The 22,828-nt window shown below is 46.5% G+C and overlaps 1 protein-coding gene across 2 annotated transcripts in view; it reads right to left on the bottom strand.

Moving 5' to 3' along the window:
- EGFLAM (EGF like, fibronectin type III and laminin G domains) overlaps positions 1–22,828 on the bottom strand; it is a 176,836-nt gene that overhangs the window by 21,474 nt on the left and 132,534 nt on the right. For both annotated transcript variants that reach the window (XM_079144453.1, XM_079144452.1), the window contains 8 exons: positions 22,026–22,126; positions 19,984–20,128; positions 16,493–16,682; positions 12,361–12,486; positions 10,982–11,225; positions 7,058–7,169; positions 3,033–3,149; positions 568–748 (listed from right to left, as the gene is read on the bottom strand). In XM_079144453.1, the coding sequence (XP_079000579.1) occupies positions 568–748; positions 3,033–3,149; positions 7,058–7,169; positions 10,982–11,225; positions 12,361–12,486; positions 16,493–16,682; positions 19,984–20,128; positions 22,026–22,126 (1,216 nt within the window). The remainder of the gene's footprint in view (positions 1–567; positions 749–3,032; positions 3,150–7,057; positions 7,170–10,981; positions 11,226–12,360; positions 12,487–16,492; positions 16,683–19,983; positions 20,129–22,025; positions 22,127–22,828) is intronic.

Below are 22,828 nucleotides of genomic sequence, written 5' to 3' on the forward strand. Positions count from 1 at the left end.
GGACTATGGCCTCTGCTTCCCTTAAGTAGGTGTGGAAAGTGAGTCAAGCAGGGACTCATGGTCTGTAATCCTCCCTAGCTGTCAGACAAGGGTAAGATGAAGACAGAATAGCTCACAGCACCTGCTGAAAGATTTTCTTCTTCTCATCAACAGTGATAATAGTATTTGCTGGTACTAGTTGAGAACTTAGCAGGCATCACAATATGGATCAGACCACAATGCACAGGCATCCCCTACCAGGAGAGGCTCTGGGAGTGAGTCGGATGCATGAGTCCTGGAAACCCCTGTTATATTGACTGTGAGACCATGAGGGGATTCTCAGAGAAGGAGCAAAGGCAGGTGCCTAGGGAAGCTATTTATCTAGTGTTACGGAAGTACTTCAGCATTTAATTCCTATTACATAATTATAGTAGTTTATATATGATTGACCACTTGATAACTTATTGAAGTCATTGATCAAAATAACCACTGTGACTGTACCAATTTCTTCTAAGAACGATGATCCCCAACATTCTGTCCATGGCCTCCACTCCCTCCACGGAGCTGTGCCCCAGACCCTGGGTGTACCTTTTTGGCAGTGCAGGCCCTCGAAGCCCAAGGGACAGTCGCACTCATAGCCCTCCTTCCTGGGCCGGCAGCTGCCCCCATGGGCACAGGGGGCCCCCACGCAGGGGTGGGCTGCATTGTCCACATTCACGCCAGACGTGAAGTCATGCTTCACGTGGATGGTTCGGTCATTCAGGATGATCTTGAGGGAGAGAAAGGTAAAGAAAGTCAGGAATTGGGAAAACATCTTTACAGTCTTCTCGAGTTTCCCTTGGCATGAAAACGCAAGCTAGATATAAGGAAGTTTAGAAACAAAAGTAGAAAGAGTCCAGTTCCTGCTTCGAGAGACTTCTAAGTAGTGCAAGAGCTGAAGGAGATCTGTCTGATACTTGGGAAGACCTGCAGAAGAACCTGTGCCTCTGATTCTAGAACACCACCCACTGAGGCAGGCCCCACTCAGGAAGGTTAGGAAGAAGTCCTGAGAGCACAGTTCAGGTCCTCAGCCTGGCTGCAAGTAGAATCTCCTGGAGGCTTTAAAGCACCTCCACTACCCAGGCCCACCCAGACCAGATGAATCAGTCCCGAAGGTGGGACCCAGTCACCAGTGACCTAAAAGCTTCCAAGAATAACCACGGAAGCAGCAGCTACGGCTGAGAGATGCTGCTATAAAGCGGAGTAAGAGAAGATGAAACTGAGGTGCGGGAGGCAGGAATCCAGGGGAGCCAATGCTGTCGGTGGTTATGGAACTCAGAAAACTTCCTGGTGTACTTCCACCTGCTTCTGGCTAACATCCTGTACCATGTCCCCTAAAACACCATCAACGGGGCCTCCCTGATGGCCCCATCCACTCCTGTTGTCCTTCCCTCCCTTGCTTTCCGCCTCCCCTTCCTCACTCCTAACAAACCAAAAGCAAAGCTCAGGCCGCAGGAAGCCCTGCTGCGCGTGTGCTTGCGGAGTTCCTCCACACCGTCTCCCTGCAAGGTGGCCCCAGCCAAGCCGGTGGACTGTAGGGAGGACCCAACTTTTTCAGCCCCTGACTCAGGGGTTGTTGCTGGCCTTGCAGATCTCTGAGACAGAGAGACCCCACTGCCTGGGGAAGTTGTAAGAGGTGAGCCATGCCACTTCCAGCCAGGGATCCACGCGTCTGAAGGCCTGCCTCACCGGGAGAGCACTGAGAGAGAAGGCTCCTCCCCAGTGCTGGATGTGAGAAGCAGCTAGGGAAGAACCGGAAACAACCTCCCCTCTGCCTGCTGCCAGTGATGGGCTATGGAACTGAGCAGGGGGTGCACAAGACAAGCCAGGACTGGCACTGGGCCCTGCTGGATATGGCACAGCCAATGACTCCATCGGGAGCGAAGGGAGGTCTTTAGGGCAGTCTTTCTAGAAAGTGGGGAGGGAATGGTTGTGTGTGCAGTGTGAAGCCACATCAAGCCTTGGAAAGGTTGATGGAGGGGACAAAGCCTCTTATCATCTCAATCTGCATCCTAAGTGACAATATCGAGCATGATTGAACATGGCCAATCCCACTCAGTGGGGGCTGATGGCCTGAACTGAGGTGTCACTGACATTATGGTTCAGCAACAAAGGAAAGCACATCAGAGCCACCAAATGTTGGCATGGGCCCCTTTCCTGGGTTCAACACTGAGGTATAAGATGAGGAACAGTCCAAGGGGCCCTTCCCAGTGCCCGGATGTGCAAACATGATAGGACCTTTCTCACTATGTTTCTTTCATTTTAGCCTCTCTCATGCTTCATCTCAAGTCCAACAAAGGCCCACACAGCACCTTGGTTGCTAAAGGAAAGGAGGGTGGCGCTGACACCCAGGAGTGCAGATGCCCCGCTTAGATCCTTGCCCTAGTGTGTGGTGGTCCTGTAGGCCTGGGCTGAAGGGTCAACCTGTGTGTCTACTGCACACGGAACATGATCTCATAACTGGAGGGATCATGGCGGCCCCAAGAACAGGAACAGGAGACAGACATGAGTGCAGTCAGTATCTTTTACTAGCTTTTTCTATTTTATTATTATTTTAAATGAACCTCCTAGGAAAGGACTCTCTTCATGCTCTTCAGAGATTGCTCACAGGACTGATGAGCAACGACTGCTCCAGTGCAGTGGGTGGGGTGAGGAGCTGGCTGAGCAAGCGGCAAAGTAATGACCAGAGCAGCCTGAACCAAGAGCTGCTCTCCCCTCCCTCGCCTCCTTCCCTATTGCAGAAGTATCTGCGGTGACCTGATGCCAGCTGTCTCCCCTAGCAGTCCCAGAATATTTCAGTGGGTTTGCTGCAAAAATTCATCTTCACTGAGTGGCATTCATGAAACATCTGCTGGACACAGACTTGGGAAGAAGTGTTACAGGAAAGTGGGTTTGGAAAGCTATGCTGTGAGCATAAAAAAAAAAAAAAAAAAAAAAAAAAACTCTAAAATGTTTAGAACTTCCTCGAAACTTCTTTATTGTGTATAGTCAAAGTGAGAAAGCAGAGTCTGTACCTTCTGGATACTCCCACTGAATGGTTTGAGGATGCCTGAGTTCTTCTTCACATCATCATAATTGGGGACTCCGCCAATAAAAATGTCCGTGTTGCACTTAATCTGAGTGAAGCCTCCCTGCCAAGAGATCCAAACAACAAATCACAATAGAACTTTAGAGTAGCTGATTTCGACCAGCAAATGTGACTTTGGTTCCCTGCTGGGGGATCCAAATGGTGGCAACAGCCTCGAGACCTGTCACAACCCTCTGTGCTTGACTTTCCCATTGTTACTGAACACCCACTTGGATGATAGCAAATTTCTGAACCTCTCTGAGACTCAGTTTCACCATCCATGAAACAGGAATCATGACATCTACCTCCCAGGTGTGACAGTGGGTGCATTCTGTGCTTCTCCAGCAATACCTCCCTGTTGGAAGATGGTCTCCAACCAGCCCAGCTCAGGTGGGGCCGTGTGTCTTGCTCTAGCCAATAAAACATGAGCAGAAGAGAAATGAGTCCCTGGGGAGAGGCTTTGGGTCAGAGGCTGGTTCACAGAACTCTCCTTCCCCCCGTTCCTCCAGCCAGGATCTCCAATGAAAGCTGCAGTGGATCACTGTGATGGGTGGTGTGAGTAAGAACTGACCTTGTCCCAACCTATGATATGTTTTGGGGTTGCTTGTGACTGAACACAGCCCTGACCACCCCATCCTGGGGGCTGAGATACTGTTTAGTTAGCACTTTGCACAACAGCATTCCAGAACATGGCTGTTGCTGTATTCAGTAAGGGTAACCCAGAACCCCTGATCAGCAAGAGAAAGGGAAGGTGGGGTGCAGGCAGGCTCCTGACCAAATGCAAAGGCCAGCGAGATTTTTGTTTTCCCAATTCTCAGGGAACTCCCCAATGTCAATCTCCCAAAGGCTTCCCCTGCTTCTTGGGTGGGCTAGGTTACAAGCTGTGTGTATTAGTTAATGTCTGAGCTCATTCCAATAAGAGCCGTGAGCAAAATGTTAAACGGTCTAAGATAACACACAGTAAAAAACAAAGATCTGAGATTCCTGGGGACAAATTAGTTATTATCCCCTTGGATTTATGGTAAAAAATACAAATAGTAGTATGATTCCATCATTTATTTAACAAACATTATTAGGAACCTACTAGGTCCCAGGTACTGTGTTAAGTGCTGGACAAACAAGAGCAAATAAGAAAGACAGTCCCTGTCCTGCAGGGGTTTACACAAGCTGGAAGACAGATACGCCCATGGCAGATGGGTTCAGCATAGGCGAGGGCTGTCTAGGTACCTAGGGGGACACTGGAGGGCAGGGATGTCTCTTGCCTAAGCCTAGATGTAGGGAATTGGCAGGGAGGTCAGGCAAGACCTAGGACTGGAGAAACTGGAAAAAGTCAGGACTTGGAGGATACAGAGCACATAAGGAAAGGAGAAGCCAGGTCATACAGTCTTAGAGGCCATGCTAGCAGTTTACACTTCACCCAAAAAGCGATCAATTTTAAACAGAAGAGAGGTGGGGTAGAGGAGGGGCAGAGAAATGTTTTAGGAAGGTTATTGGTCAGAGGGAGGAGAATGGATTCGGGGTCATGTCAGGGGTGGAGAAGAGGAGATGGAGATCACAGAGGAGACTGCTCCAGTTCTCTCTGAGAGGGATCTAGGTCCAGTCAGTTGCCCAGGGAAATCTTGCTTAGATTAATAGGTTGAATTTCCTTTGATCCATAACTTTGAGGCACCTTCATGGGTTCTTATTTAGCTGGAAGGTCATTGAAGAAGCCTTAGGACTTTCAAGAAGTCTTGTGGCCCAATACAATACAGAACTGAGCATGAACTGTTGCCTCAAACCCAGGAATATCTTTCCCTTGTCTTTGCTCTTACCCCAAAGTTAAAATAAGGTGATAGGAGGAAAGGAGGTAGGTTGCAGGACCCAGGGTGTTTCGGAGCTGCAGGCTGTTCTGACAGGATGACTAGACAGGATGGTCCAGTGCATGGGGCAGGACCTTGCAGGCTCAGAACCAGCTGCTTTTGGCAGCTCAACATCCTCCCCAGTCACCCTCCTGTTGAGGCAGGGCTACAGCCGCCACACCCACAGGACCAAGAGAGAAGCAAACAGACCCACCAGAGGGAGGCCTGCTGAGTCGGGAGCTCCCTACCTGGATCTGGCTTCCGCTTGGTGGGGGCCAGTGTGGAAAACTGAGCCAAGCCGCACACCCTCACCACCACTGGGGTTTTGGGAAGCCCTCAGGAACACTGCCCTGCAGTTGGGGCAGAGCACCTTGCAGGCGACTAAGGTTCATCCCACTGAGGAGCCACACCTGACTGAGCAGCTTCAACGGAACTTTCCTCAAATGCACACACCATAGCCACACCTTCCCACATGTTTACATTGCCCCAGGTGGGCAAAGACTCCAGTCAGCTCTGTCCACCCACATGCAGTTCAGAGAGTCAAGAGGGAGAGTGCGGATGCTACCATATTGGTTTGATTCTTGTCCACTAGTGTGGTGTTTTGTTTTTACCACTGGGTTGTCTCTGGGATCCTAAAGGCAAATACCAAGTCCTGAAGAGCTTCTTATTTACAATCAGAGGTCATAACCCTAACATTTGCAAAACTTCCATCCTGAGCTTTCATTCCTACTTTACAGATGACTATGAGGACCTGAGAAATAAATCCTCTCCTCCCCTCTTTTCTCGTCTCCTCCCCCTCCTTTCCTCCCTCTCTCTCTCTCTCTCTCTCTCTCTCTCTCTCTCTCTCTCTCTCTCTCTCTCCCTCTCTCTTTCTTTAAAATTTATATGATCAAGCCAACCGTCAGTCAGGTCTATACTGTTAGAATGTTCTGGATTGTACCAGAAGTGACTCCAGTTCCCCCTTAAAAATTCTATTTCCTTCCCCTGTCTTCCCTCCTTCCTTCCTCCCCATTCCCTTCCACAAATATATAAGGAGCATTTTCGAGGTGTGAGCGGTGCCTACTTCTTGAAGCAGACCCAGCTTGAGATTCTTATCTCAAGGAGGTTCTTGGTTCAGGTCTGCCCACCACGGCAGTCTCTAAGGCTGGCTTCTGGACATATGTAGGTATCTTTGTGTCTTCTGCCAAATACCTCTTTTCCCAGCAAAGGTTTCTTTTCTTTCTTTTCCTTTTTTTACCAATCCATTTGCTTGTCAGTATACCCATTTGTCAGTGCCTCCCTAAATCTTGCTTTGCCCAGAATAAAGACTATTGGGAAATCAACCATTCTCTCTGTTTTTCGGGGATGGTAATTTTTGTGTGTGAAGAATTGTAGTGATTTAAGCAAATCTCCCTTATTGTCTCTAAAATGTTGTTTGTCCTTGGACATGACCTTGGAAATAAAATCATGGAGGAAAGTCACAAACTCCAGTAAATATTCTGTGCCCTTATGTCCCTTAATAGTGCATTAACACAGTAATAATAATAGTAATTAATAATTAGTAAAGCTACGTAGTGCTGCCCAGACACTGTTGTGCTACGAATTAACAATTCTTACACTTCTCACACCAATTCTATGAAGTAGTCATTATTATCATCACTATCTTCACTGGTGTGAGTGTAATAGTGAGATGAGACAAACTGGGAGTTCAAGCAACCAGCATGAACTTATTGCATTGGTAAGTAACGAACCCCAAGATTCTAGTTTTACAGTCTGTTCTTATCAGACAAATCTTTCCTGTACCATGGGCCCACCTCACAGTCTGTTCTGATGTACTCCATTGATACTGCTCACAAGAACAGGGTAATGGTGGGGGTCAAGGGAACAGAAGGCAACTTTTTAAGTGCTGTGCTTAGTAAATGTTAACTCACTTAATCTTTACGACAAACCTTTGAAGTCAGTACTATTATTATGCTCGTTGGTTGGCAGTTATGGAATAAAAATGTAACTGCCCAGAGGAGTGCTGGAATTTCAATCTAGGCACTGGAATCTGTGTGCTTAAACACTAGACTGTGCTGCTTTTCTACCATGCTCAGTAGAAAATGGTTTATACCCTGGTTTATACTCTCAGACAGGAGAAAAGGTGTGTTCTTACCACTGCCATTCCCTCTACTCTCTTCTGTTTATCCACCTGTAAGATACCATTCTTCGCTGTGCGAGATACACGCAGCTCGTGCCATTGGCCTAGGGTGAGGGCTTCTTCACTCCTGTAGAAGGAAGATGTAAGTTAACTTCATTTATCAACTTGGCTGGGCAAAGGGATGCCTAGTAACCGGTATGTTTTTTCTGTGTGTGTCTGTGAGGGTGTTTGGGGAAGAGATTAGCATTGGAGTTAATAGACTGAGTAAAGAAACAGCCCCACCAAGGTGGACGGGCATCATCCATCTGCTGTGGGCTTGAATCTAATAAAAAGGTGGAAGAAAGGTGAATTTCCTCTCTAAGTGAGCAGGGTCATCCATCCTGTCCTGCCCTTGAACATTGGCACTCTCAGTTCTTAGGTCATCAGACATGGAGCAGAATTGACACCATGAACTTCCAAGACCCTCCAAGGCATGGGCAGAACTATATCACTGGTTTTCCTGAACCTTCAGCTTGAAGATGGCAGACCACAGGACTTCTCACCCTCCCTCATCATGTGAGTCAATCTTTCTAGATAAAACTCTTTCTGTATATCTGTATTTAACTGGTCAGTTGTGTTTTGCTGAGAATCTTAACTAATATGGATGGACACTGAGCATGAGTTAGCATGTCATAGAAAATTTTCATCAGTCTGACTTATGTAAACCTTAGTAACCTCGATCCATTCAACAAAAAGAAAACAGTGTCTACTTAGTAACAAAGTAGTACCAACTACCATTTATTGAATGACTTTGTGGTAGGAAAATTGCTTTTATAATTTTATTTCTTCCTTGCAAAAGACTGAAATGTTGGTAGAGTGAATCTGGCTTCCTGGATGAGAGGTGACATGAGGGTAAAATATTACAGTAATTGTGCACAATCTTTGAAGAAGAGAAAAACTTATATAAGGATGGTGCACAAACCAGATCACTTGGCATATGGATGCCTGCAATGTTTTTTGAAATGAATATAAAGCAAGGATGGGCAGATGGATGGATGAATAGACAGGTAAATCAAGTATGGCAAAACACTAGGTATAGGCTAGAGGTGTTAGATAAAAGGATACTTACAACTTTTTAAACTTTTCTATATTTTGAAAGTTTTCACAATGAAATGTTGGGGGAGATGCTATAATTTGAATGTGTCCCCCCCAAGTTCTGTATTAGGAACTTATCCTCAATGTTAACAGTGTTGAGTGGTGGGATGTTTCAGAAGGCAATTAGGTCAAGAGGACTCTGCTTTCATCAATGGATTAAGACCATTATCTCTGGAGTAGGTTAGCTACTCTGAGGGTGGGTTCCTAGTAAAAGAATTGATTCAGATCCCTTCCTCCTCCACCTTCTCATGTATGTGTACTCTCTTCCCCATCTACTTTCTGCCATGGGATGATACAGCAAACGTCCTCTGCCAGCAGGCAGGCCCCTTAAATTTCCTAGCCTCCAGAACTATGAGAAACAAGCCTCTGTTCCTTATAAATTACCCTGTCTCAGGTATTTTGTTATAGCAGCACAAAATGGACTAAGACAAGGGAAAATAGATTCCATGTTCTCTGGTATTATGAAGAGGATTACAATTACTGTAAAATTCAATTACTAAATTGGAGTGGAAGAGCTTGAAGCTTAAATGATATTTATAGGTGTTTTATGCTTACTTTTTTACAGTGAGGTGTGCAGAAAGAGTATCACGATTGCATTTGTATTTCTAACAATGTCTAGTTCCTGGCCCTCACTGAACCTCCCAATTATTTTTTGGTCCTGGATCATCTTTAGAAAACCACGAGGAATACCGATAGGCACAATTATTGAAGGGTCACCACCCCCTCATTTGATTCTTCAGCTCAGGCAAATGCTTTTGTGATTTGTCCTTAGCAATTAGAATTTAATCACCTTGGCTAAATCAATATGCAATAAAGAAACAAGCGGCCCTTTTAAAGTGGTCTACTTCCATAATAACTAACAGCACCCTGGTCATGTTCTTGTCCTGCAGAGGTCATTGGCTGTCAATAAACTTCCTCCCTCCACACAGTATATTGATCACAGTCATCAAGAGCTCATTCCGATTGCCTCAATTTTTGAATCAAGTTCATAATGATTTTGACCATCTTGTCCTTTTCCTGAAGTCAAAATGGTTTGGCCAATTCTACAACTTCCTGCAGTGCAGCCCCCTCACTGAATTTTCTTAATTAAGTGGGAAGTCTTTGAAATCATTTTCAAAATACATAGCTTCCAGAGAAGCATCTGAAAAACCAGCAGTGATCACTGTTGTCAGGTCACAGTGGCAGAGAAGGGGACCGGGGTGGACGGCAGTTTATTCCTTGGAGACTCTTGGCTCTTTTTCAACATCTAATACTCAAAAATTCTCTTTCCAATCACCTTTCCTTACAGGCAGGAGAGTAACTTATACTTAAAAAAACATTAAAATTACAACTTGTCAAAAATGCAAGGGAGAGATGCTGGACCACAGCTGGAGTTGCCCCCAGAGACAGGCAGGGAGAGGGGAGGCTGTCCCCAGGAGGCTGATGAGCCCTGTCCTCCCTGGGCACTTTCTGGTCATTCCTTACCTAGAAGGAACCATTTAAAGTGCAAGGTTGATAGTCAAGGTGTCCTCCTTTCTAAATTTGACATATAGTTCTATGTGAATTGCTCAGGCTGTTTTGCATAATCATATGTAAATTGAATCAATTAAATACCCACCAAAGTTGTGTTAAGATATAGGATGTTTTTGCTTAAACAGAAATACAAAAGTGTTTTGTCCATTCCCCAAGGTGGGAAGTGTCACCGATGTGTAGGAATTTAGCCACAAGGACAAAAATAAACCATCCTTTTTAAGAATTGTTGGAACTTAATGCAGAGAGCGTTCCCATCAGCCATGAAAAATGATCAGCAGTTAAGGGGAATGCATGGTGGTAACATCTCACCCATACCCTCTCTAAAAATGACAGACTAGAAATATGAATACAACCAGCAATTTCCTTTAAAACAACAACAACAACAGAATAACTGATAACCTGTTGCGGGGGTGCCATGAAGTACAACACCCTCGTGAGCTTCAAAAGAGAAGAATCAGCCAAATGTAGGAACAGGAAGAATGTCTGCGTTAGATCAGGGGCCCTCAGGCTTGAAGGTTAAACTACCCTGAAAGAAACACAATGAGCAGAGGAAGACAGACACAAATGGGGAAAACACCAACACCTGCTACAAAGGCTCCCAGGGATTCAAAAAGAAACTGACCACCTGTACAGGAAAAATCGACCTGCTATGGAATCTAATAGTACAAACTAGACAACAGGACGCAAGTGTTGCCCAATCAGACCAATTTTGCAAATATCAGCCCATACTTCAGAGGCTCTCAGGGACAGCCCATGCACTCATCACATACCCTTCTGGAACCTTCTGATTTTGGCTGTGTTGATGACTCATTGTCAGGTTCCTTCATAGGGAGAACACTAAGTAAGAGACTCGCCAAATATCTGGTTACCAACAAGGAAATAGTTCGAGAGGAAAGTAAAAATTAGAATGAAGTCACTGAGGACATTTTTGTTGGTTAAATACCTGTGAATACAGTTTTTACTAGTTGACATGTATTTGTTGAGCCCACTTGACATTCTGTGTAGGTGCTGATTAGTTACAATTCACCACGCTCCTGCTGAAGGCAGAGCATGACCTCAGATGAAGTGGAGGCAGTTTACTCCCACGGGAAACAAGTCCATTTTCAGCAGTTTGGAGCAGAGAATTGCTACCTGTTGGGTTGTTATTTGGGAAAGGAAACTTGCAGGCAGGAGGGAAGCCTGTCATTTTTAAGAAGCAAAGGAAACAGTGAAGGGAAGACCGGAGGAGGACAGGCTGGTAGATGGCAATTTAGTCTTTGGTGGGAGGAGGCTGCAGGTGGTGTCAGATCTCACCTTAGAACACCCGTCCCAGAGCCGCAGTCAAAACGGAACTCCACATGGCCGCCTGCCATGGTGATGGACAGGAAGTCCTTGCTGCTTGTGTCATAGCTGTATAGGAGAACACCATCCCCTGAGTCTGGCCGAAACGTGATCTCAAACTCAGTGAAGGAGAGGTAATGCTGAGGCTCCAGGGGCCAGGGTGTGGCAGCGAAGGATCTCAGAGACTCTCTGAACTGAGGGATGGTCAAGGTGAAAGCTGGAAAAACAAGCAGGGTGTTAGGAATCCCTGTATGTTGGAAATCCCAGGGCTGTGTCCATTTGTTCCTGGGGCACAGACCTATCCTACATTTCTCTGCTGCCTACAGGTGATTAGGTAGGGTGACTCAATTCCGGCCAGTAGAATGGGGTTGAAAGAATCAAATGTCATCCCAAAGATCTGGCCCCTAAAACTTCCCTCCATCCTTCCTATTCTCTCTTCTCACATGATGACTGGATGCAAGAATCATTGGAGGACTTCAAGAGCCTAGAAGAGTCAATGAGTAGAAGGGACTTGGATCCCTTAGTGACTGCATGGAGCAGACTCACCAGCACCAGCACTGCCCTGTGGTGACTTGTGATATGAGCAAGAACAATGATTGAAGTATGAGATGGTGTGCAATAGCACTGGCACATCCTGACTCACACGCACCCTTCTAGTGGCATGGATTTGAGATTATGTTAAAAAATATTATCTTAGGTCCAAACTGAATCACTCCTGGAGAAATCGGACCACCTTTACTCATCTTGGCCCTAGCCTTGTTTTAATTTTGGAATTCTGGAAACATTAGAGCATCCTCAAGCCTGTATGACTTTCTAAACTCTTAGATTTTCAGTTATTATTTGCATAATGCATATATGTTTGCATGCCTATGTTACATGTATACATACATGTGTGTAAATAAATATATAGATAAGCATTTATATACATGCAATATTACAAGGTGGAATAATCCAGCAAAACAGTAAAAAGAAGAAAAATATGAGCACTTTTCTCTCATCCTATCAGTAATTTCTGTGTACGCCTTCCCAAACTTTTCTCTGAAACTGTCAGGTATTAAAAAAAAAAAAAGAAAGCATAAGCTTTAAATGCTTTAAATTGAGTCTGGTACAAACCACACAAATACAGGGTTTCTAAAAGGTATGAGGAGCCCACCCAAGCTTAGCATCTTGAAGTGAATGTATCTTTGGTTGGCTTGGCACTCTGGCACTCTGACCTATTTTCATCCCTCCCAATAAAGTAATCTTGATCCCACAAAAATATATGGGGCTTTGATAAAAGTGCCCTGATGAAAGATTGTATCCCTGAGAATTAACGTGCAGATGGAAACTGCCATCACTTGCTTCTTTCTCACCATCTTCACAGTGTCGACCTTTGAACCCAAGGGGACAGAGGCAGATGTAGGAGTCGGCTTTGATTGCTGTGCAGGTGCCACCGTTGATGCACGAGGCCTCATCGCAGATTCCACTGCTGCATTCCCCTAAACAAAGCAGGACGAGAAAGCCAATCCACCAGGCCAGCCGACAACCCACGCAGCGGACCACGCAGGGGACCACACAGCCATTCACGCCCCTGAAAAATCACACCCTGGTTCCTACTCCTGTTGATCCGCACCCCTGCACGGCTGCAACTCAACATTCAGGATAAGTGAAAACTTCTTTTTAATTCGATTTTGACTTGTCCTTTATAAAGAGCCACAGAAACGTTTAAAGACACGATAGACACAATAAATCAAATAATAAACCATTGGGCGATTTCAGGACCACTGATGGGGGTGACTGAGTTGTTCCTGCTTTAATCCATCTCTCTGTTGTTCCCACAAGAGTGGTTTTCCATTCCTCCAATGGCAATTGTGTTTATGTTAAAAGCATTCTAATTTATGTGACCCCAATTAGCTTAAGGGCTGCTGCCTTGTTGATTCAAAGTTGAGACAAATAAGATAAGCTCGGAAGGAGCTCAGCAGCCATGCCTAAGCTTATTAGCTTGTCTGGACTTCTCAGCCTGGGACAGGGAGGGTGACGGGAGGGCTCCACAGTGGAATTCCTATTTTTACTTCCAAAGTTACAGTCCCAGGAAGGACAGCAAGGTGCCCTACAGCAAAGACTAAGATGGGCCCATTCTCCCTACCGAATACCTCAGAGAGCTCCAGAAAGGGCTCCTTTGTCGTTTTCAAGATCATGAGATAAAGTGAAAATACATGGACTTTTTCTGGGCTGCTTTCCTTCTGCTTCTTTGGTTCTCCGACTCTTTCTTTAGAAAGACCCATGGACCACAACCTGGCCCAGAACTACACAGGCTAGAACAAAATACCTTTTGCAGGGATGGAGGGAGGGGGCGCATCTGTGATTGGGCCTGGGGAGTCCAGCCATGATGCTCCCCCTCCCTAGTCTGCAAGGGGGCACCTGTATGGGCTGGAAGCTGCCCCTCTGCGAGACAAAGGGCCCTCTCTACCCCTATTGTGTTATCTCACGCCTTTCCTGATCAGTCACCTGCCTTCCCTGGTTCAGTCTTATCTTTCAGAGACTCTCTGGGAGCAGGGCTGTGCACCCAGGCGAGGAGACTGGCTTCAGAGACTGCTAACGGGATTCAGTTAAAGTCCTTTCAGAGGGAGTGCCACCCAGGCTGGGGTGGGCTGGTCTCTGTGAATTCCAGCTGGCAGACACTGGAAATTCTGGGAGAAGTGACTGTGGTCTCTCTTCAGACACAACCTTGAGAACATGGTGCCCAGTATTCAGTCTCCACAGAGACACCAACTTTGTCATAGAGAACCAAACTCTCAGGGGTCCCTGTGTATCACCTATTTCTAAGGGGTGCAATTCTTTCTCAGAGTTAGGCTAGTTCCACAGGAAACGTGGTATCCTTGGATTCTTTCAGAGATACATGGAAGACATTACTTGGCATTACTGCATGTGAAAAACAGCCAGGGTGTTTACTTGATGAAAGCAGAGTTTCAGCAAGATTGCTCGGGCAATGGTATCCAAGGTCAAGTGGGGCGGGGAAGAAATCCTACGGGGCAGTAAACTGGGAGAAAACAGAGGAAATAGACCCTGAAGAACCTATTCATTCTCGAAACCGAAGGTGGAAGGAGACTCCAGCAGTATCTCCAGGTGTGTAGCTTGGAGACAAGAAGGACCGTGCTAAAGTGAAGAAATGAGGGCTGTGAACTAAGGCAGCAGAGGCGGAGTTCACTTTAAGACTAGGCAAATGTGGGCACCTCTGTTGTGAGGTCCAGAGTCAAATAAAGGAGACGGGTTCCCTGGGTTCCCGGTCCAGGGTCACCGCAGCACATGTTTAAGTAGGATAAAACAGATCTGAGTAAGTAGAATAAGCAGAGATGCTAAAGGAGCAGGGCATCTGTGAACTTAGATGGAGAAAATATTCTCCTCATTCTTCTGGTGCTTTGACTGGAATTGTGTGTTTCTCTCAACCACTATTTTAAATTCCTTCAACCTCTTTTTTATTGGTGCTAGAGATTGAGCCTAGGGCTGTGCATGCTAAGCATATGCTCTATCACCAAGCAACCTTCCCAACCCTTCCTTGAACTATTAATTCAGGGATGAACTTCAAGTTCATTGCCAGTGCCTCCCAGTGATGGTCACATTCCATTTGTTGCAAATATCTCAAAGTACTACGTCTGATGGTTGCTGCTTTGAAATCACGGTAGTTATTTCACCCACCATTCGGTAGCCTTGCCCTTTGTGCAAGGAGTCATTTCAAAACTTTAGAAGTATTTGTATATAATTGTTTCCTGTTATACTATTATATATATTATTTTCTGCACTTAAAAACAGCATTCAGAGGTCTGTAGATCTCACCAGACTCCAAATGGTCCATGACACAAAGAAGTAAGAACTCTCAGGTGACTGAGAAGAGAATTCTAGCAGCAGAGTGCCAGGGAAGGAGGGAAGGATGGGAAGAGAGTAAAGATAAGGAGGCTGGTTCTGGAAGAGGAAAATTTTTCACTCTGAGTGTGAGAGTAAGGAGGAGGCACAGTGGCAGGGTCATGCAAATACACAGCTGGCTGGTCCTCATCGTCAATCCATAAATAGCTGTTATGGGAGACTGCTGTACAGCTCTGTGTAGGTTTCCTTGGGTGCAGTGCACTCATGGACCATGAACAATGTGTAACTTTGCTGTCCGCTTCCCCGACTCCGTAACCCAGGCCTATTCTCCTAGGATCTGTCAAATCAGTGCATCTCTCTCCCACCAGGACAGCTGCAATGGCTCCCCAGTCCATCCACTGGTGCCCTCTGAACACATCTTCCAATGAGCTGTCTATTGCCAAAGGAACCTCCTAAAACCCAAACCCGATCACGGTACCCGCCTCTCCTTCTCACCTGCAACGATTCACACCATTTCCTATGCCTGGAAAGTCCTTCCCTCTCTTCTCCACCTTTCAACTCCTATTCCTGCTTCATATTAACTGCTTCAGAAACCCTCTCCCTGCCCAGACCCTAAAATCTCGTGGTTACACACGATTATTGCACTATCACTTCTCTATAGTAACACTTTCCAGGACTGTCCTTTAACCTAGGCTTGTGGGATTATTTGATTGATGTGGTCTCTCTCCATGGCAGCAGCACAGGGGCCAGGCTGGGACCTGTCTGCCTTGCTCATCACTTCATCTCTAGCACTCTGCATTGACATGAGTACTAAGCAGGTGCTCAAATAAGTATTTATTGAGTCAAAGAACGAGTAGGAGTTGATGAGCCGGAGTGAGACTCATGGCCAACACTGAAGAGCTGTGTTGCATCTTCCTCAGAGTTCATAGGTTGGCACCCTCATCCCCAAGGTGACTGCATTTGGATACAAGGCCTTTAAGGAGGTAATTAATGTTATATGAGATCTTAAGAGTAGAGCTTCAGTTCAATTTAACTGTTGTCCTTGGAAGAGGAGGAAATTTGGATGCAGAGACCCAGGGGCATGCACACAGAGGAAGACCATATGAGGCTCTTGTGAGAAAGTAGCCAGCCAGCCACACACCAAAAACAGAGCCTCTGGAGAAGCCAACCCGGCCTGCACCTTGACCTTGGACTTCCAACCTCCGGAACAGGAGAAAACAAACTTCTGATATTTAAGCCATTCCATCTGTGACACTGTGTTACTGCGGCCTTGGGAACCAAGACAGAAAATGTCTGGTGTGGTGGTCAAGTATAAGAATTTAACCTTTTCCACTAAAACAGAGGACATAGGAAAGCTCTTCTTGCATGATTGTGTTGGCTTTTCCATCGGGCCAGGCGAGTTGGGGCGAGAGTGCTCTGTCCAGGGCGCCCACACCGCACTTCAGGAAGAGGTCAAGATGGCAGCAGGGTTCATCCAAGGGTGTTGATACTGCACGTTCAGACCCAGGAGCAACATGTTCGCAGGGCACCAGTTTGTGCCCTCCTCCCTCCTGACGTTCTGCAGCCCTTGTTGCTGCTCACCTTCCTGTCCCAAACCGGAAAGCCAACCCCACAAACCCTCCAACCCACTGGGCAGTCACTTACCCACATCAGCCCCACTGAGGGCTTTCCCCAGAGGCCAAGGCCTCATATCCACTCTCTTCCCATTAACAGCAAACGACTGCACACAGCCTTGAAAGCCTCGGTTTGTCCCCGTTGCTCTGACCAACCAGTAAGCGCTGGGAGCCCCACCGAGATATAGAGGTGTCCGGAAGGTAATTTTACTGTACTGGCCCTTTAAGAAAAATAAAAAATTATCTCACTAAGCAAAATCAAAAGCCAAAACACAGCAGAATCTGATGAAGAAGGCAGTTAGATGTAGGTTACAGTCCCAGGGTTCTCTTTCATTAACATTTATCTTTAAGACATGACCCTATTGGAAAATGAGACCCACAGTTACCACTGGAAGCTCAGTGAACTCCCAGAAGGCTGTGCTTCCAGCAGGAAGGATGTTGGAATGCCCAGAAAGGAAGGGAAGGGAGGTCAGAGCCCAAACCAACCCAACGGGCGCCGGACCATGCCAGGCATCCAAAAACAACCTTTCTCTTTCCAATTCTGACACCAATTTACTTGTGTACCTTGGATGGGTCATAGGGCTATACTGTCCCCCAAAGGTGGCAATGCTAATTTCACATATATGTGGGCCAACACCTTCACTCCCCAAACCACCTTTATACTATGTACTGCAGAGAACACCGCAGGGAAGTAATTGCCAAACAGACTGTGTTGCAAAATATTTTGCAATTTGCCTATGGATGCAACTTGTTTTTAAAAATGTTATTACAGCAAGACAGGAAAATTTCCAGTCTGAGACCAAACCACGATCTAGATCACAGGTTTGGAGTTTACAAAATACAGAGCTGAACATTAGTACAAGAAAATTAAGGCACTGTAGTCTTTCTTATTTTATTACAGAAAAATATCCCATTCATTTGAATGAAAGGATGAACACAGGATCTGGGGAAAGGCACCTAGCCAGAACTTAATAAACATAGAAAATGCAGCCACAGAAATGAATCTACATCCTTTTAACTCGGTTTCCAGCAAGTAGAAATGTAATCACTGTTCTCTTTTCTAATGAACAGCTAAGAATCATTCGTTGAGAGGGGATTGAGCCGGACAGTAGTTGCAGTGGGGTTTAAGGATTAGTTAAGTTGTTTGCCAGCTGCTGGACATATGCTTTCGTTAGATGGATTAAATGCTTTCTTGGCTGATCTTATCAAGATCCTCAGAGTCCCCTTCTTCTGGTTCCCATCCTCTTATTCCCTGATCCAGGACCACAGCAGGTGATTTGAAGGCTCATCGCTTTCTAGAGCATTAAGTGCATCAGAGGGGTGGGCGTATCCTTGGAGAAGTCCCTCACACCATCTCAGGCAGCAGTCTTTAAGCCTTTATCTTTCTCTCATGAGGGTGCCTTTGGCTCCCTGGAGATGGCTTTGCCTGCAGAAATGGAAGTGACCTGCAGTTGGCATTCTCCCAGAACAGCCCTTGACAGTTTGGGACAACTCGGAGGTACAATTTACACCCCAGAGCCCCACAGGGGGACTGGGTCAGAGTCATTCTCTGAAGAACTGTATCTGAGATCTCGCCCTTGCTGACTTCTTCCTCTTTCTTGTTCATTTTCTCTTCTCCCTTACCATTCTCCCCAAGGAGCATTTTCTTAATGCCTCACTTGTATGGGATTCCTCATCTCAGGCCTGCTTCTAGGGAAGCAAACTTAAAATAGAATTGCCTTCTCCCCAGACAGTTTATTAAACATCTCACATCTGTGGTCCTGCTTGTAGACTTGCTCAGCAAGTCCCAGTAGAGTAAAGGCAAAGTTCTCCCTGAGTACCCACAAAATTACCTGATGCTTTTCAATTAATTCTTATATTTATAAAAATTGGAGAGTCTTAGGAGATTGGAGAAAATGTGAAAACATATCATCTGAGCTCACATTGCTCATTGAATTCTTTGTACATCTCTATCAAAGATTTAGATAAGTTACTTTCCAATACCTGCCCCCAAGGGCAGGAAACTATCTCCTGAGACAGTCCATACCACCTCTGCACACCTTTGTGTGATTAGGTGGGACTGAAAATGGACTCTCCAAGGCATTTCCCATTCAGTTTCAGGCTTAGGGGTCAACGAATAAAACCTCCTTCCCCAAGACTCTGTCTTTGATTCTGCAATGAAAAGCAACATCTGTGCCTTCATCTTCCCGTATCTAATCTCAGTGCTCCTTCCATTCACCATTAAAGGGATTTCAAGGCATCTTCCTCTATGGGTGACTGCCCCATGAATGTGTTCCAATTTGGCTGTGGCCCTCTTAGGATGTCATTACAGATATGAATGCAATCCTTTAGAGTCACTGGAAGCTATTACATTGTTACTAGAATAGAAAAAGACAGAAACCACCCTTTTCTACATGCTTTGCCTCTATTAATGCAGCCTAGACTTTCCTCATCTTGCCATTACTGTCCTGTTTTTAAATCACTACTGAATCTCCTTGCTTTAAACTGTCAGAGATTTTCATACGTGTGGCATGTGGCATGTATTGAAGCTTCTCCATCCTGTCTTCCTGTTAGTCCTTTGTACCCAAGTTTGAAGTCTCTTTAGTTCTATCAAATTTCATTTATCAAGTTTGTCTTACCGCTCTGGCATTGATGTAACTCTGTGGTTCATTTGCCTCTCCAGTTTTTCCCTATAATATGTGTACAAATGATCTCCCCAGATTCACATTCACTAAATTTGGATTTCTGTTCCTTTGGAAACTTTGGGTCCAAATCAATGATTTTTTTTTTTTTTTTTTTTTTTGCCTTTGGAATCACGGAGGCATGACCTTTATATAGCATATCTTGCCAGCAAAGAGCTGTGAAGAGCCCAGGAGGGTAGGAAGCTTAGACACACACACAAAGGCTTCCTTGCTCCATTTGCCCTCAGAGAATACAGATACCTACCTGTTTACAATTATAGGTTCAGTGTCTTGGCAGGCTGCTAATCTGAGCTCTTTACCCTAAACAGAGTCCTAAAATTACTCACATAACAACTATGTGAATTTCTAGGTGATTTGCGGAGTAAGCCAATGGTTAAAGTATTTCCCCGCTTCCCACAAGGACAGCCTCCACAAGGTGGTGAACAGATTATTCCTGCATCTTGAACCAAGCGAATCTTTCAGGCTATTTTCTAAACCCACAGGAGGACAACACACCTGTCTCAAAAGTAAGACTTGTGTCTGACACCAATAAGGGACTATTCTTCCAACAGGGGCCTTCCTCGACCTCCTTGTCCCTGTGATGTGGATGAAGAGCACATTCCTGGGCACACTGCACCCACCCAACAGCAGTGAGGCCCGTTGGAGACTCCCTGAGGTGCATGTGGCCTGAAAGCCCACCTGGAGCAGAAGGACGGAGCAGGCGCCCATCGAAGCTGTGGCGTGGGTGCACTGCGGAAAAGCAGGCCTCATAATGCCCCTCTGGAGCTCGCTTCCTGCTGACCCTGCCTTAGCTCTGCAAGGAGCCCCGTCCAGATGCCAGGGATGAGTGGCAGTCCCTTACCTGGGACTGGCCTGTCACCGGGGTGCCATTGTTCAGCTGCAGCAGCCCATTTGGCCCATCTCTGTAGAGTACCACTGTGTGCCAGGCCCCCAGCTTGATTCTGGTCTCACTTATGATGATGGCGACCCCTGTTCCACAATTGAACCTGTCAGGGACAAAAGGGAAGGAAGATTCTTGGAACGATCGGCTCACTGCTTCCAGACTCCATGGACATCCCTTCCAGGACAATAGCTCCTTCCAGAATGGATCTGGTCAGAGCTATGCCTGCAGATACCAAGAGCTGTTTAAACCTGTGCCTGGATGAGGAGACACCTCTTCCCTGGAGGCTCCATCTACTTCTTCTGGTCCATGAGCCTTTTGACACAGGGCCTTCTATGCCTGATCATCTACAGCTCAGAAAATGACAGGCAGCCAAAGCCCTCCCTTCTCTTGTTCAGATACTGCCAGATGCAGAAAGTGGGTTTGAGGTACAGAGAATTAGAATGTGAGCCGCTTTCCTTCCAGACATTTCTCTGGGGACTTTTCCCAACTCTCAAATGACAGACTCAGTGATATTAATAAAACATAAAAATCCAAATCTTCACATTCATTTTGGCAAGCCGGCCAGCCCTGCCATCTGTGTGTAGGTGTGCCCACGTACAGGTGGGGTTTCTATAGTAGGCTCCAGCTTTGGTGCCAGGTGTGGGAAAGAGGAGGAGCAGCTTAGGTGGCTGCATTATTAGCTTTTGTCCAGCCTCCCTAAGACCCAGGGCTATCCAGTCATCACTATGCCTGACAGGCCGAACTTTGGTCCATTTTGGTTAACTTCTAAGCAGCCACCATGCCACTTGCCTATGGATCCTGAGGGAGCTTCCCAGGAATGAGGCATGATGGGCAATGCTGTATTAGGATTTGCACCATTTGCAGCGCTCTTCTCATGGCCCCCCATTTTCTCATGACTCAGTAGAATGGAATGGTGTCCATGGGCTTCACAGAGGGGGCATCAGAATCACTCAGTGTGAACCACAGAGCTTAAGAGCTGCTACCAGCCAGGAGCTGCCAGTGTCCCTGTCCATCTCTCCCAACCTCCAGGTGCTCCAGCCCCATGAGGTTAGAAGCCCGATCCTGGAGGCTGCCATAAAACTTTCAGAAATCGAATCACTTAGCAAAGAATGGAGGTCCATTTTCCTATCTGATTGTGATGCTTAAAAGTTTTTCTTAATGAAAAATGCTTTTTATGCTGAGATAATATAAAAAGAGACCATAACCACTGACGCTTCCTGAGCGCTTGCTTGGCGGGGGGCATGTGGGAAGGGCACTGCTCCGGGCACCTCTACAGGGGAACTCACTCAGTCCACCATGACCTGAGGAGATGCAGGCTCAGAGAGGCGAGGTCAGGTGCTGCAGGTGAGGCAGAGGGAAACAGTGCCTGTGGGACCTCAGCCAGGCACCATGCAGAAAGACGAGGCTGAAGTCCCCTGGTGACTCACAAATAGGCATTGTGTACCTCTCACCCCTCCCTGACACTGTCCTGGGAAGACCACTCATATACTAGGGGTGGCTTCCAAAGAGTGCTGGGAGGAATGACTGGGGCAGAGCAGGCGAGGGACAGGGTTCACCACTGAGGGAAGTGGGGATGTGACTTGGGCCTCTGTGAACCCTGTGGAGGCTGTGGGCTCCTCTCTGCTCTCTGAGGCCATCAGCCCTGTTTGACATAGCTGGGGGGGGGGGGACCAGGAGGGAACCCCAGCCTTCTTCACATCACGTCCACTCCAGCTCCAGCAGAGAAGGGTTAAATCCTTGCTCCCTGCCACATCCCCACTGGGTGCTCCTGAGCTGTCTGCTGCTGGGTGAATGTGGTGACAGGTTCCAAATCCCGAGTTTCCACGGGTATCCTGAAGTCCTGACACTGGGTGTTGAGGAAACCAAACACACAGATCTTCTGCACATCGGTCTTTTATTTACTGCAGTCCGTCCTGTCTCTATTTCACTTACACTATAAGCATGTAATATACTGTAAAGGAGAAATTTTAAGACCTGTTGGGGCTTTGGGCAAGAGTTACCTGAACTGCAGGGAGCGTCGGATGATAGCCAGGGACATGAAGTCCCCTCTTCCATGTTCATTCTCCCCACAGTAGAGCAGCAAGCCGTCCTCTGCCTCCGCCTGTGAGCATACAAAAGTCACATGGGCATTGACGGCCGCCTCCTCCAGGGGGCGCCATCTGGAAGCACTCATAGTTGGTAACCCGATCATTCCCGGCAGTACCCTATCTACAAGGTGCGGAGCATGTGGGCTCCCATTCACTCCCAGGCCCAGTGCGCATCGTTAAACAGGTGGCAGTGATGAAAGCAGTGTAGGAATGGCAGGGAAGTGAGAGGAAGGGGCCCCTCTCCACCGGCTAGCTCTTTGGCTCTGTGGACCCGCCCGCAGGGCCTCCAGAAGACAATGTGTGCAAAGCCCATGGTCTCGGCACATCACTAGCACTCAGTTTCTGTTACCAAAGAGCACTCTATTTTTTTCTTTACTCTTTTTTACTATTCTTCCTTTCCTCTGGGGAGACATGCACATTTGCTTTTTTCTGTCTATTAGGAGACCAGTATGGTTAAAAAAAAAAAAAAAAAAAAAAAAAAATTCAGCCAATGGCCCATCGGGCTGTCTTAGTTGAGGACAGTTGCAGGAATTTCAAGGTGGGTTTCCAGACCTCCAAACCTCTTTGCTTCTTCAAAGGTAGTAAAAAGAATCTCTTTAAGCTGAACTCACTAACAGAGTTCTGATCTGTCGCTGATTAAGACCCGAGGGCAGCTGTCGGTTTCTCCCGAGGTGCTGTGGGCTGGGCGGGGATACTACAGTTTTCTGTCGGTTCAG

The sequence above is a fragment of the Sciurus vulgaris genome (genome assembly GCF_902686455.1).
Source record: "Sciurus vulgaris genome assembly, chromosome: 6".
Taxonomy (NCBI): domain Eukaryota; kingdom Metazoa; phylum Chordata; class Mammalia; order Rodentia; family Sciuridae; genus Sciurus; species Sciurus vulgaris.